The following is a 12,487-nucleotide window of genomic DNA, read 5'->3' on the forward strand; positions in this document are numbered from 1 at the left end:
CCATTTTGTAGATGAAAGAAGTGAGGCACAGAGAGGTTAAGTAACTTGCCAAAGTTCACACAGCCAGGTCAATACAGTGGTTGATCTTGAATTCAAACCCATAAAGCAGCTTATTTGTGGCCATTATTACTGGCAGATCCAGAATTCAAATCCAGGTCTCTGGATGCCTGGATCCTCCTTCCCTCATCCTGAATTTCCCATGTGGGTTCAGGATGGCAGTTGGTGACCCTGACAGTCGTAAATCATCCAAGAGTCCAATATTTTCTGAAGACTCTTGCCTGCAGGGGTCCTCATTCAACTTCAGTTCAACAGATGCCCCTCCCGGGAGCCAGGCCTTGTGCAAGGCTCTGGCCACAAGGAGCTCACATTCTATCCCAAGACACAGGCTGGGGAAGCACCCAGAATAAACTGGTAGCCTGGCAGTTGTAAGTGTAGATTTTGCAGCCTGGATTCAAACAACACTTCTGTCATTTATTAGCTGTGTCCGTGTCCCCTTGGACAGGTCATTTAACATTTCTTATACCACAGTTTCTTCATCAAAAATGGGAAGGATAATATTATGTTGGACCAAATGAAATTGCCATTTCTGCAGGTCAGAAGCAGTCAAATATTGACAGTTCCATAGAGCTCAGCTTAATAATACTATTTACCTGGGAAGATTGTTAGGGAGGATTAATTGGGTCGATGCCTATAAAGTACCTAGAAAAGGGTCTCGTGTGTGGTAAATCCATGCTAAACTGTGAGCCAATAGTGTTATTAATTTTGGTGAGGCGAAACCAAAGGGTCACCAAAGCAGGGATGGCTGTGCTCAGAGCCGTGCATTCAAAAGCGTTTATTAAGCACCTACTTTATACCACCTTCACATATACTCCAGAGGAAACATTCTAGAGCAAGAGCTCACAACTTGGGGTTCACAGACTCCTAGAGCTTCCAGGGCATGTGAACATTCCAGAATTATATGCTGACTGTGGGCATGTGCACATAAACGTGAATACTTTGCCAACAAGCAGATTCATAGCTTTCATCAGGCACTCATGACCCCAAACAGGTGGAGAGAGAAAACCAGCATTACCAATGAGTAATGCTGTTATTCTTCCAGCACCCTCTATGTGCCAGGCCCTGGGATTTATCGAGAACGAGATAGACATGGCTGCTGTCCCTCTGGGGGAGGGAGAGTAAAGCAAGCACTCTCACAGGCAGGAGAGTGTTCCAGAAAGCGGTGGCAGGAGGCTGTGGGCCTGTGAATCTGGGAGCCCTGATACAAGGTAGAAAAGCCATACAGACATCCGGGGGAGTGGGTGTGGAGACAGGGCAGCAGGAGCCTGAGGAGAAGGCATTGGCCTCCACTGAAGGGATCCAGGCAGGCTTCACAAGGGAGGTGGCATTTGATCTGGACACAAAGGAGGAAAAGGGTGTTCCAGGTTGAGAGAACCACATGAACAAAAGCATGGAGGCAAGCAATTATGACGTGTGTCTGGGACCTCTGGGTAAATAATTCCTTGTGCTGGCATATAGAGGAACAAGGGAGCTGTAAGTGGAGCCCCTCACGGAGCACTTGGAATGCCAGGTGAAGGCATGTACCTCTGTCCTGTAAGGGATAGAGAACCTTCCTGACTAGCACTCCTGACCAAGGCTTGGGACGGCATCTGATTGGTTGGCAGCGCCCAACTGGCTTTGAGCTCCTGCCGTGCTTCTCCTTAGCTCCCTGAGCTGACCCATTCCTGTCCTTCCTCCCCAGCTGGCCCGGCAGGAAGGGCTTCTCCCAGTTCTATTGGGAGGGAGACTGAAAGTCAGTCGCCAAGAACTACAGGCCAGACACCGAGTCTGGGCAAAAAAGAGAGCATCTCCGGGGAGCTGATGCACCCTCTCTGAGGAGGGCTGACTTGGGGAAGGAGTCACAGCTGAGTACTCCAGGAGGAGGACGCATGGACCAGATCTGGGTGGATTTCCTCCAGAGGCAGTGAGCATGGTGATTAAGAGCCCCAGCCCTCAGCTCAATTCTGACAGATCTGGGTTCAAATCCTGGCTGTGCCATTTGCTAGCTGTGTGGCCTCGGGCAGATTACTTGGCCTCTCTGAGCTGCAGTTTTCTCACACGTGAAATGAGAATAATGATCCCTTCCTCCAAGAGTTGATGAGTGGAGAAGATGAGATTATGCATGTAAAGAGCCTGGCACAGTGTCGGGCACAGACAAACAGCTAAGAAAGTGGAAGCTGGTATTATTCTTCTTCTATCTCTATCATCTGGATTCTGTCGTCTGACACTCAGTGTCTGTTATGTGCAGAGCATTATGCAGTATGCCAGGGAGAAAGGAATGAGAAAAAAACATGTACCCATCCCCCTCTTCCCAGGCTCCCACAGCCTAAGATGGTGGTTCTTAACTTCTTTAGGGTCTCAGACTCCTCTGAGTCTGCTAAAAGTTTTGGATCCTATGGCCGGAGAAACACAAATATGCATATGTGTGTATATAAAATTATAAGACAGAAAAATCCAGAAAAAAAGTCTATACTCAGGGATAGATTTTCGGAGAACTTCTACTTTCAACAATATATATTTACGTAAATTTTAAACTATTTATAAGGAGCATGAATTACTTTTCTAATTCAAAGAGACAATAATAATTGCATTCCATTTCAGCAGCTCCACCAAACCCATCCTGGGACTGCCAAGTGGTTCACAGACCCAAATTAAGAAAACCCTGACCTAAAGGGCTAGACAGACACCCACACAAATAATCCAAAATGAGAATAATGTATTAGAGCAGCGGTTGGCAAGCTTTTCTGTAAAGGGTCAGACAGTAAATATTTTAGGCTCTGCAGGCCTTATGGTCTCTGTTGTAACGGCTCAACTCAGCCACTGTAGCGTGAAAGCAGCCACAGGCAAAGGAATGTGTGTGGCTGTGTTCCAATAAAACTTTATTTATGATACTTTATTACAAAATGGGCAGTGGGCCATTTTGCCAACCCCTGTGTTAGAGGTTCCAGCTCTTGGAATACTGGAATGTCTGAATTAGAGGCTGAGAGTGGTCAACTAACATGTCCAAGATCACGCAACTGAGCAGGGCTGTGGCCTCACTCACCAACCAGCCAAGCCTTGCTACGGCCCAGGGACTTCACCTCTCAACTCCCAGAGCTGCTGCCTCCAAAGTCACAACTCCTGAAGCCATGGGAGAATGTGGGCAGGGAGCTGGGGAACCAGAGGGAGGCCCAGGCTGGGTGAGGGCCAGATAGTCTGGGAAGTGGAAGACTAGTTATCTGGGAGGGGGAATGAGGGATAGATCATCTTTCCCTTCCTTCAAAGCATTTTGCTGACTCAGTGCTGGGGTCACAACTGGGTCTTTAACATCCAAGTTACAGTCTTCCCTTCTGCATCAAAAAGTAAAAATCCACATCAGATCAGGAATCAACTTCATATGCCCCATGGCCAGCCTCACACTGATCACCAGGGAATTTGAGATCCAGAAAGGTTTAAGACTTGGCTAGCGGGGAGACCTCGGAAGTGGGCCCAGGAGCCATGGGTACTCAGACCCTTGTGAGGCAGCCGTTCCAGTGCCTGGGAGGGCTAAGGCAGCCAGGAAGTCTCCTGAGGGGAGAGGAGGCTTGAATGAGGCCTTGAAAGGCAGGGAGATCTCCTTAGCAGAAGCCCAAGAACATGGTCTGTTGCCTGCTCTTTCTATATTTTTGTTCCAGTTCTCTCTCTTCCTTCTTGACTTCCTCTTCCTTTACTTTGCACCCCCTGATTGTCTATCACAAGAGTGATAAGCCTATCTATCCTTCCATGCCCACACTCATAACAGACATTGTTAATCAATCTTGACAGTCTTTTAGCTGCTCCAGGAAGCCATTATTAATCAATTAGAGTTGGAACAAAAACTAGAACCTATTTGCTATCCCTGCTGACCTCTCTGTTCCCCTCACCCTTCTACTCAGCTCAGTGCCCATCTGCTCACTGAGACCCAGAGAGGTCAAGTGAAATGCAGGGGCTTGCCCCATTCATACAGGGGCCACATGGGAGTGTACTTCCCTCCACCGAGGGACTGGCTCTCACTTTTCTATCTGTCCACATCTTGTGTCTGCGCACATGACTGAGCCTGGTCTTCTGTCCCAGTGACCCCAGGCATGAAGATCTACATCGACCCTTTCACCTATGAGGACCCCAATGAGGCAGTGCGGGAGTTTGCCAAGGAAATTGACATCTCCTGTGTCAAAATTGAGCAGGTGATCGGAGCAGGTAGGTGACTGGTACCCTCTCAGGTACCATGGCCTCAGTCACGGGTCAGGGGACCACCCCAGTGTGTACTCCAGGGATAGAGGGTAGGATGTGGGGCAGGAGCCTCAGAGGACCCTCCAAGGCCTGAAGGCTCAGAATACCCAAGGTGGAAGGGCCCTCAAAGTTCGCCCAGTAAAACTACTTCATCACCAGATGAGGAAACAGGACTGGGAAGGAACTTGCACATCACATCAGAGATTGAGCTAAGTCTGGAACCCAGGTCTCTGGACTTAGTCTAGTGCTTTGTCCCTCCCACCATTCATCCCAGGTCCCTCGCTCCATCTCCCCAGGTTCCCCTACATCCTTACCCCACACCCAGCCAAATATCACAGGACGGCCATGAAAGGTTTCCTCTTACTCCCAAAGGTGGCTGAGACTCTTCTGGGCCCTTGCATTCTATAAAGGGGTTCTGTGTCTGGGAGGATGAGCTGACCACTGAGGAGGAAAAGCTCCTGCAGGTCCCAGGAGCAGAGGTTACAGGGAACAGGGAGGGAGGTGGTACTTCCAACCTGGTACGTGACATCCTGCCTCTTTTGGTGTGTCTGTCCCAGGGGAGTTTGGTGAGGTATGCAGCGGCCACCTGAAGCTTCCAGGCAAGAGAGAGATCTTTGTAGCCATCAAGACGCTCAAGTCGGGCTATACTGAGAAGCAGCGCCGGGACTTCCTGAGCGAGGCCTCCATCATGGGCCAGTTCGACCACCCCAATGTCATCCACCTGGAGGGTGTTGTCACCAAGAGCACACCTGTGATGATCATCACTGAGTTTATGGAGAATGGCTCCCTGGACTCCTTCCTCCGGGTAAGGGAAGCCAAGAATGGTGGGGCAGGAAAAGGAGTAGTAGACATAGCTTTATACTGTCAGAGCCTGAAAGGGTCTTGGCAAGATCTAGGGCAAGAATGGCTTGCTTGCTGCCACCTTCCATTCCTTTACCCATGCCAGGCATTGCTAATAAATCTCAGACTCTGTCCCACTAAACCCAGAAGCAATCTCAGAGTCCATCTCAATCCAGGAATTCCTCAATCCGGGAAACCACAGCGAGTTGATCAGAGTTGGCATACAACCTGAAATCTGTTCCCTCCAAGCTCTTAGCCAGCCTTCTCACTATGCACAAGAGAAAACTGAGGCTCTAAGAGAAGTAGAGTTTGCCCAGTGTCACCCAGAGGGTCGAGATGAGAGCCAGGACTGGAGCAAGGTTTCTTGACCCTGAGTCCAGAGTTTTTACCAGATTTGGATTTTCCCAAAGCTGTACAGGGAGAGAGTTCAGAGCACAAGGCCAACAGAGGAAAGTTTCTAGGCCCCCCAAGAGATCACAGTCAACCAGCTAGACAAAGAGCACTGACTAGGAATCAGAAGTATGCCATCAGACTAGGTGCTATTTAATAAATATTTATTAAGCACCTAATACATGCTAGGCACCTTCCATGCACCTTCTTGTTGAACTCTTGACAGCCCTAGAAGGTGGGTGTTAGTTATCCCCATTTATCACGCAGATGAGGAAACTGAGACTCAGAGAGGTTAGGTCACATGTCCAAGGTTGCACAGCCAGCAAGGGGCAGAGCCAGAGTCAAACCAGCTCCAGAGTCCATGTTCTCTCCACCACCCTGAAACTGGCCTCTCTGAGGTCTCTGAGCATCTGAGTCCTTCCCACCGAGAGCCCAGGCCAGAGCAGCAGGGTCCTGCTCCGGTTTCCCATTCTGAGAATGCTCCAGAGATCTGACTCATGCCCTTCCATTTACTCTGTGTTTCCTCCACTTCTCCCGAAGCAAAATGATGGGCAGTTCACAGTCATCCAGCTGGTGGGCATGCTGCGGGGCATCGCGGCCGGCATGAAGTACCTGGCAGACATGAACTACGTCCACCGCGACCTGGCTGCCCGCAACATCCTCGTCAACAGCAACCTGGTCTGCAAGGTGTCTGACTTTGGGCTCTCACGCTTTCTGGAGGACGATACCTCAGACCCCACCTACACCAGCGCCCTGGTAAGATGGAGGCAGGGAACAGTGGAGTCACAGGGCCAGGGAGGAGGACGAATATCCGTCTCTCCCCGCAACACTTGCTCATGCCAAGCGCTGTGCTGGGCCCTGGAGATGTAGAGACATAAACCATGTTTTCTGCCCTCTTGGAGCTCACAGACTGGTGGACACAGATATGCAGAGCACCAGAGAGTGACGGGGCTGTGAGTTAGACACCAGCCTTGGGAGGCAGAGGAAGGCTTGCCAAGAAGGAGTGATAGCTGAGCTGAAAGCCAGGTGCCAGTAAAAGTTTGTCAGATGCCGTATTCTCGTGGGGAGCTGTGACTGAAACACAGGCTGTTGGGGAAATTGGTGGGCACCCATGCCGGAGAAGTCGGCAGGGCCAGATCGCGGAGACTCTTGACTGCCCCAGCTCAGGACTCTCTCCCGAAATCTGTTGGGCTTGTTGCAGAGTTTTAAACAGAAAGGAATAAGACACAATCCCTAGCCTCAGAGGTGGTTCGGATGGGACTTAGGGAAAGATTTGCAGAGGGACCTCAAGGACGAGAAGGAGGTTACCAGATGGCAGAGTGGGAAAAGGCACTTCATGCGGAGGGGAAGGCACGTGCAAACGCCTGGAGGCCCAGAGCAGCGAGGTGGTTCTGGGGAACAGTAAGATACTTCGTGTGGTTGTGCAGCACAGGGCACAGGCTGGGGAGCTTTGCGAGCAGAGGGCATGAGGGTAAGCCTCCCACCCGTTAACCCTCCTCATTCTGCTCCCCAGGGTGGGAAGATCCCCATCCGCTGGACGGCCCCAGAAGCCATCCAGTACCGGAAGTTCACCTCGGCCAGTGACGTCTGGAGCTATGGTATCGTCATGTGGGAGGTGATGTCCTATGGGGAGCGACCCTACTGGGACATGACCAACCAGGACGTAAGTCTCCAAGGGGATGGGCAGAGCCTCTCTGGCCAGCCAGACAGGAGGGGAAGATCCAGAACTTCTGGCCTTTTGCGTGTCTCTCAGGGGGGTGGGAACAAGGTCTCTGAGATCCCAGCCCGATGTTGGTTGATTCAAACGTCTGCACGGGACCCTGGACTCTCCACGGGACTCAGGAGTAGGAAAGGCCTACCCATCCACAAACCAGCAAATCTTCAGAATGCTGTCACCTGTGGCCAGCCCTGAATGAGACCATATCTGCCCCTCAGGTGTTTACCACCCGTATGGGAGACAAGACAGTTATTCTGGGAACCAGATGTAGTTATCAGGTGCTACGTATGATCAGGTACTAAAGTGGAGGAGGCAGGTGTCCAGCCCTGTAGGTGTTGGAGCAAGGCCAGTATGGGCAAGATGAGCCAGGAAGTCTTCACAGACAGGTGGGACTCACACAGTAGTGGGACTTGGAGACGCGAGGGCTTCCAGTGGAAGGAACAGCCTGTGCAAAGGCCCAGAAGTGGGATGATGAGGGGTCATGTCGGGGAGCATGGAGAGGAAAGTTGATCCGAAAGGTCTATGAGGTTCAATGATGGGGTGTTTGAAAATCGATCCGAGGAGCTCTGATCTGCAGCAACGCCAGAACAGGGAATGCTTGAGCAGGGAAGGTACCCACAGTCAAGCTGGGGAAGGTGAATTTGGCCCTGGGGGCAGGAGAGTTTGGAGAGGTGCTTGGGCTCTTTTCCCTGACAGAAGAGCCAGGTGGGGTTGCCCACAGGAGGGTCAGCCCGGTGGACCCTGAGGCAGAGGGTATCTCAGGGTGCTGGGTGGGTGAGTGAGGGGAGCAGAACACCCAGCTGCCAGGCCAGACCGAGGCCACAGATGGTGGGAACCCAGGTGAGGCACATACTGGGGCTGCCTCCAGGAAGTGGAGGTAGTTGCCATGGCAACCAAGCAAGTCTGTCGTGCCACGTACTGGGGGCAAGACGGGCCAGGCCAGAGGGCAGATGCTCTGACCTCACCCAGCCAGCCCCACCCGGCCCCTGTGTTGTCCCCAGGTAATCAATGCCATAGAGCAGGACTATCGGCTGCCACCGCCCATGGACTGCCCAAGCGCGCTGCACCAGCTCATGCTGGACTGCTGGCAGAAGGACCGCAACCACCGGCCCAAGTTCGGCCAGATCGTCAACACGCTGGACAAGATGATCCGCAACCCTAACAGCCTCAAAGCCATGGCGCCCCTCTCTTCCGGGTACCGCCCCACCTGTCCCGCCCCTTTTCCCAGTTCCGCCCTGGCCCCACCCCCTCTGGTAAAGCTGAATTGGGATGGGGAAGGACAGCGCTAGTGTCTGTTGGAAAGATGACTACCTTGGGGTGCAGAGTACAGGACACAGACTATCCTGAGAAGGAGAAGGAAGCCCAGTCTGGTAGAGGAAGCATCTTTTAAAGCATGGTCGGAGAGGACAGCTTTTAAGAGAAATCGTCAGAATCTCGGTGAATAGATTTACTCCTCACTCAGTTTCCTCCTCCACACTTAAACCTGGACCCTCTGACTCGCATTTGCAACCTCCTCGACATGGCCAGGCTCACACACACATGCATGTACACGTACAAATATAGTCCCGTACGTGGACGTGAACGCACAGCTGGGCACAAACGCTCATGCTTGTGCTCACACACAGTCTCACACACATGGAGACACCCATTCTCACACAGGTAGGCTCTCACACCTACACACATCCACAGGGCCCTGAGCACACACGTTCAGAAGTACATACTCACCACACAAACACATGCACGCACGCCCCACACTCGGGTTGCCATCCTTATATCAGAGAGACTGGCTCAGGAGGTGCGCTAGCTCCAGTGATCCCGGAGCTTTCCTTCTCCCACTGGTCCCAGGGTGCCCTCCATCAGGTCTGCAGCCACAACTGCCTTGCCCGGGCAGCTTCAACAGGCCAGCCCTGGCCCTGCACACTCTTACACTTCAGGACTCTTGATCACACAAGGTTTCTGAGGGGCATCCGGCTAGATATCCTCGGGGTCCAGGGCTGGCTGTGGCCAGAGACTCTCTGGGCCCAAGTCCTTCACCTGCCGAGTTCTTAGGGCCAAGAGATTTTCGTGTTTGCCTCTGCCCATCCCTCCTCACCATGACCCTGCATCAGCCATTCCTGATTCTTCGGATAAAAATCACTCTGAGCTTTTAGCCTGAGGGTCACTTCACACCTCGCCTGCCAGGAAGTCATTCCCACTAGCCCCGCCAGCTCTGTCTGGACTTTGGAGAGGCAGTCCACAAGATCAGCTTCCGGTAGCACAACCATGGTAGAGAAGGACAGAATGGCATCAGGGGAGGAAACAGCAAATAATCAGCACAGTTAGTCCAGCTGAAATCCCTCCTCCTCAAAAGAAGAAGCATCTCCCGCCTCTCCACTGTGGTCCAGCCTCTCCACTGTGGTCCAGCCTCTCCGCAGTCCCTGTAGAGGCTTCCCTAGACTTTCCAGGTAACCCCAGCTTTGAGTCCTGCACACACTCACTCTCGCCTACTCACACATATATGTGTGCACATTTACGTGAGTTCAAACTCCTGCTCTCACACAGAAATGCTCACATACATACACACTCACCTGCGTTCACACACGTGGATGCACATAGCCTGCAAGTGTAGTGCTTACCTTCACCCCCAGGTCAGCATGTGCCCTGACCGTCCCCATTGCCCACCCCACCCCCAGAATCAACCTGCCGCTGCTGGACCGCACGATCCCCGACTACACCAGCTTTAACACAGTGGACGAGTGGCTGGAGGCCATCAAGATGGGGCAGTACAAGGAGAGCTTCGCCAATGCCGGTTTCACCTCCTTCGATGTCGTGTCGCAGATGATGATGGAGTAAGTGCCCAGCCGCTTCCACCCACTGCCATTAGCCCCGCTCCCCACCCATCCTGCCACACGGCGGGGGCTCTGGAAAGTGAGGAATAGACCGTGTCCCAGCAGGGATATGGGGGACCAAGGGGCAAGACGGCCAACACGGACTCACATTCATATCAACACCCAGGTCTCCTGCCACCCACTGTCTGTGACCTTGGGCAAATCACAGAACCCTTCTTAGCCCCAGTTTTCTCTTCTGTTAACTGGGGAGTGGTAGGAAGATGAAAGGAGATATAAAGTGAATGACTGGGTACTTAGTAAATGCAGGTTCCCTTCTCCTCCCCCGAAACAGAGGAGACACGTGCACCTAGGCACCCTGATTCCTAATCACGGGCTCCTCCCATCTCAACATTCACTCACTCCAGCTCCAGACGCCAACCCATTCCCCCAGGTCCTTCACCCCCTCCCTTGCCCCTCTCCAGCAGAAAACCCCTGGAAAAGCCCAGGCAGCTCTACCTGGAAAGAGTCCCTCCACCCCCGCATTTCCCTAACACATGTGCTTCTCTCCCCAAGGGACATTCTCCGGGTTGGGGTCACCTTGGCTGGTCACCAGAAAAAAATCCTGAACAGTATCCAGGTGATGCGGGCACAGATGAACCAGATCCAGTCTGTGGAGGTTTGACGTTCACCTGCCTCAGCTCACCTCTTCCTCCAGGCCCCGCCCCCTCCGCCCCACATGCTGGCCCCCGGTTCTTCGTCCACCGCAGGGTCAGCCACCTGCCAGGAGGCCACGGGCAACAGGAAGAACCAAGCAGCGCTCCAGCCATGAGACGTCACCAAGAACAACACGTGCAACTTCAGATGATGGAAAAAAGGGAATGGGGACAAAAGAAAATAGATCCCGGGAGGGGGCGGGAAACACGAGGAATAGTTTTGAAAGAGGATTCTCATAAGGAAAGCGATCATTGTTCTTGGAGGAGAAAAAGGGCTTGGGAGATTCACGCAGTTTGTCCAATTGGAGATCAAAAGCAGTTTCTCTCCAACTCCCTCTGGGAAGGTGACCTGGCCGGAGCCAAGAAACACTTTCAGGAACACACATGTGAAGGGGAGAGACAGGGGCCACACTTCTCTCCCGTCCCCGGGGCTGCTCTTCCAGGCCTCACTCAACAGCCATGCGCCAGGCGGATGAGCAGGCGATGGGCAACCAACCCCGGAGCCGCTCTTGGAAAATCCAGTCCCGCTGCCTCTGGGCAAACAGAAGAATTTTTCTGTCTCTGGAGAATATTCTAGAAACTCCAATGAAAGAGACTTGTTTCTCCTGTCAGCTCCCGGGGCTGAAAAGGGACTTTTGTCCTCCTGGGTCAGGGAGAACGGGGGGACGCCAGAAAGGTCAGCCTTCCTGAGGTTGACCATCCCCCTCCCCCCGGTCTGCAGCTCACGTCCACGTCATGCGCACGGCTCGGCGGCCATGGCCCAGCTGGGCACCCGCTCCTGCCGGTCCACACCTGGAGGACTGATGCTGCAATGACTGCCATCAGCTACGACTGCCACTGAGAAGGATTGCTCCTACATCTGGGTTTGTTTACAGCAATTTGTGGACTCGGGGGTATTTTGGTCAGGGGTGGATTTGGTTTGGGGGGTTGGGGTTTGTTGGTTGGTTTTTTTTTTATGACAATGAAGTGACACTTTGACATTTCCTACCTTTTGAGGACTTGATCCTTCTCCAGGAAGAAGGTGCTTTCTGCTTCCTGACTTAGGCAATACACCAAGGGCGAGATTTTGTATGCACATTTCTGGATTTTTTATATGGTTTTCATTGACACCCTTCCCTCCTCCCCCCTGCATAGAGTTCCCACCTGCTGCCAGGCCTCACCAAAGCCAACTGCCACGGGGCCATCTGGGCCATTCAGAGACTGAGTGAGATTTGGGTGGAGGGTGGGGGCCAAGGTGGAGGAGCATCCCACCCCAGGACTGTTTCTGAAAGCAACAGATTGAGGAGGAGGCTGCAGGGTCAGAAGCCTCTGCCCACATCTCCATCTCCTTCTGTCCCAGTCTATCCAGTACTTCCCAGGCAAACAGGCCCCTTCGAGGTTCCTGAGTGCCCTCGGGTGGCCAGAACCCAGTTTTGTCTCTGGGAGCCTAAACCAGGCCAGGACCCAGGTCATTCACTGTGATATCCCAGCCCTCCAGAGCATCACCGTCAGACCATGTGCAGGTGTGCTCCTCTCCTCCCCTTGCAAGAAAGCATGTGATTTCTCTCCCACCTCCTTCCCTCCACCAGACCTTGGCCCAGGTCTGAAAGTCTTGGCCGTGGGAAAATAATCAGCCAAGTGGTCTGGCCACAGGCTGTCTCCTATGAGTAAATGCAGCTACCTGAGCAGAACAATCGGTTAGTGAACTGAATGGAAATAAACACTTTAGTTAGAAAATGACCCCTGTTCTCTGTCAGTTCCCACAGAGACCCTGGCAC

At 52.7% G+C, this 12,487-nt stretch overlaps 1 protein-coding gene across 1 annotated transcript in view; it reads left to right on the plus strand.

Moving 5' to 3' along the window:
- Positions 1 to 10,834, plus strand: part of EPHB2 (EPH receptor B2) — a 185,917-nt gene extending 175,083 nt beyond the window's left edge. The window contains exons 10-16 of the mRNA XM_060015781.2: positions 4,108 to 4,230; positions 4,821 to 5,068; positions 6,034 to 6,249; positions 7,007 to 7,156; positions 8,212 to 8,405; positions 9,883 to 10,038; positions 10,591 to 10,834. Coding sequence (XP_059871764.1) covers positions 4,108 to 4,230; positions 4,821 to 5,068; positions 6,034 to 6,249; positions 7,007 to 7,156; positions 8,212 to 8,405; positions 9,883 to 10,038; positions 10,591 to 10,699 — 1,196 coding nt within the window. The 3' untranslated portion in view covers positions 10,700 to 10,834. The remainder of the gene's footprint in view (positions 1 to 4,107; positions 4,231 to 4,820; positions 5,069 to 6,033; positions 6,250 to 7,006; positions 7,157 to 8,211; positions 8,406 to 9,882; positions 10,039 to 10,590) is intronic.
- The last annotated feature ends 1,653 nt before the right edge of the window (positions 10,835 to 12,487 follow it).

The sequence above is a fragment of the Delphinus delphis genome, chromosome 1 (genome assembly GCF_949987515.2).
Source record: "Delphinus delphis chromosome 1, mDelDel1.2, whole genome shotgun sequence".
NCBI classification, from domain to species: Eukaryota; Metazoa; Chordata; class Mammalia; order Artiodactyla; family Delphinidae; genus Delphinus; species Delphinus delphis.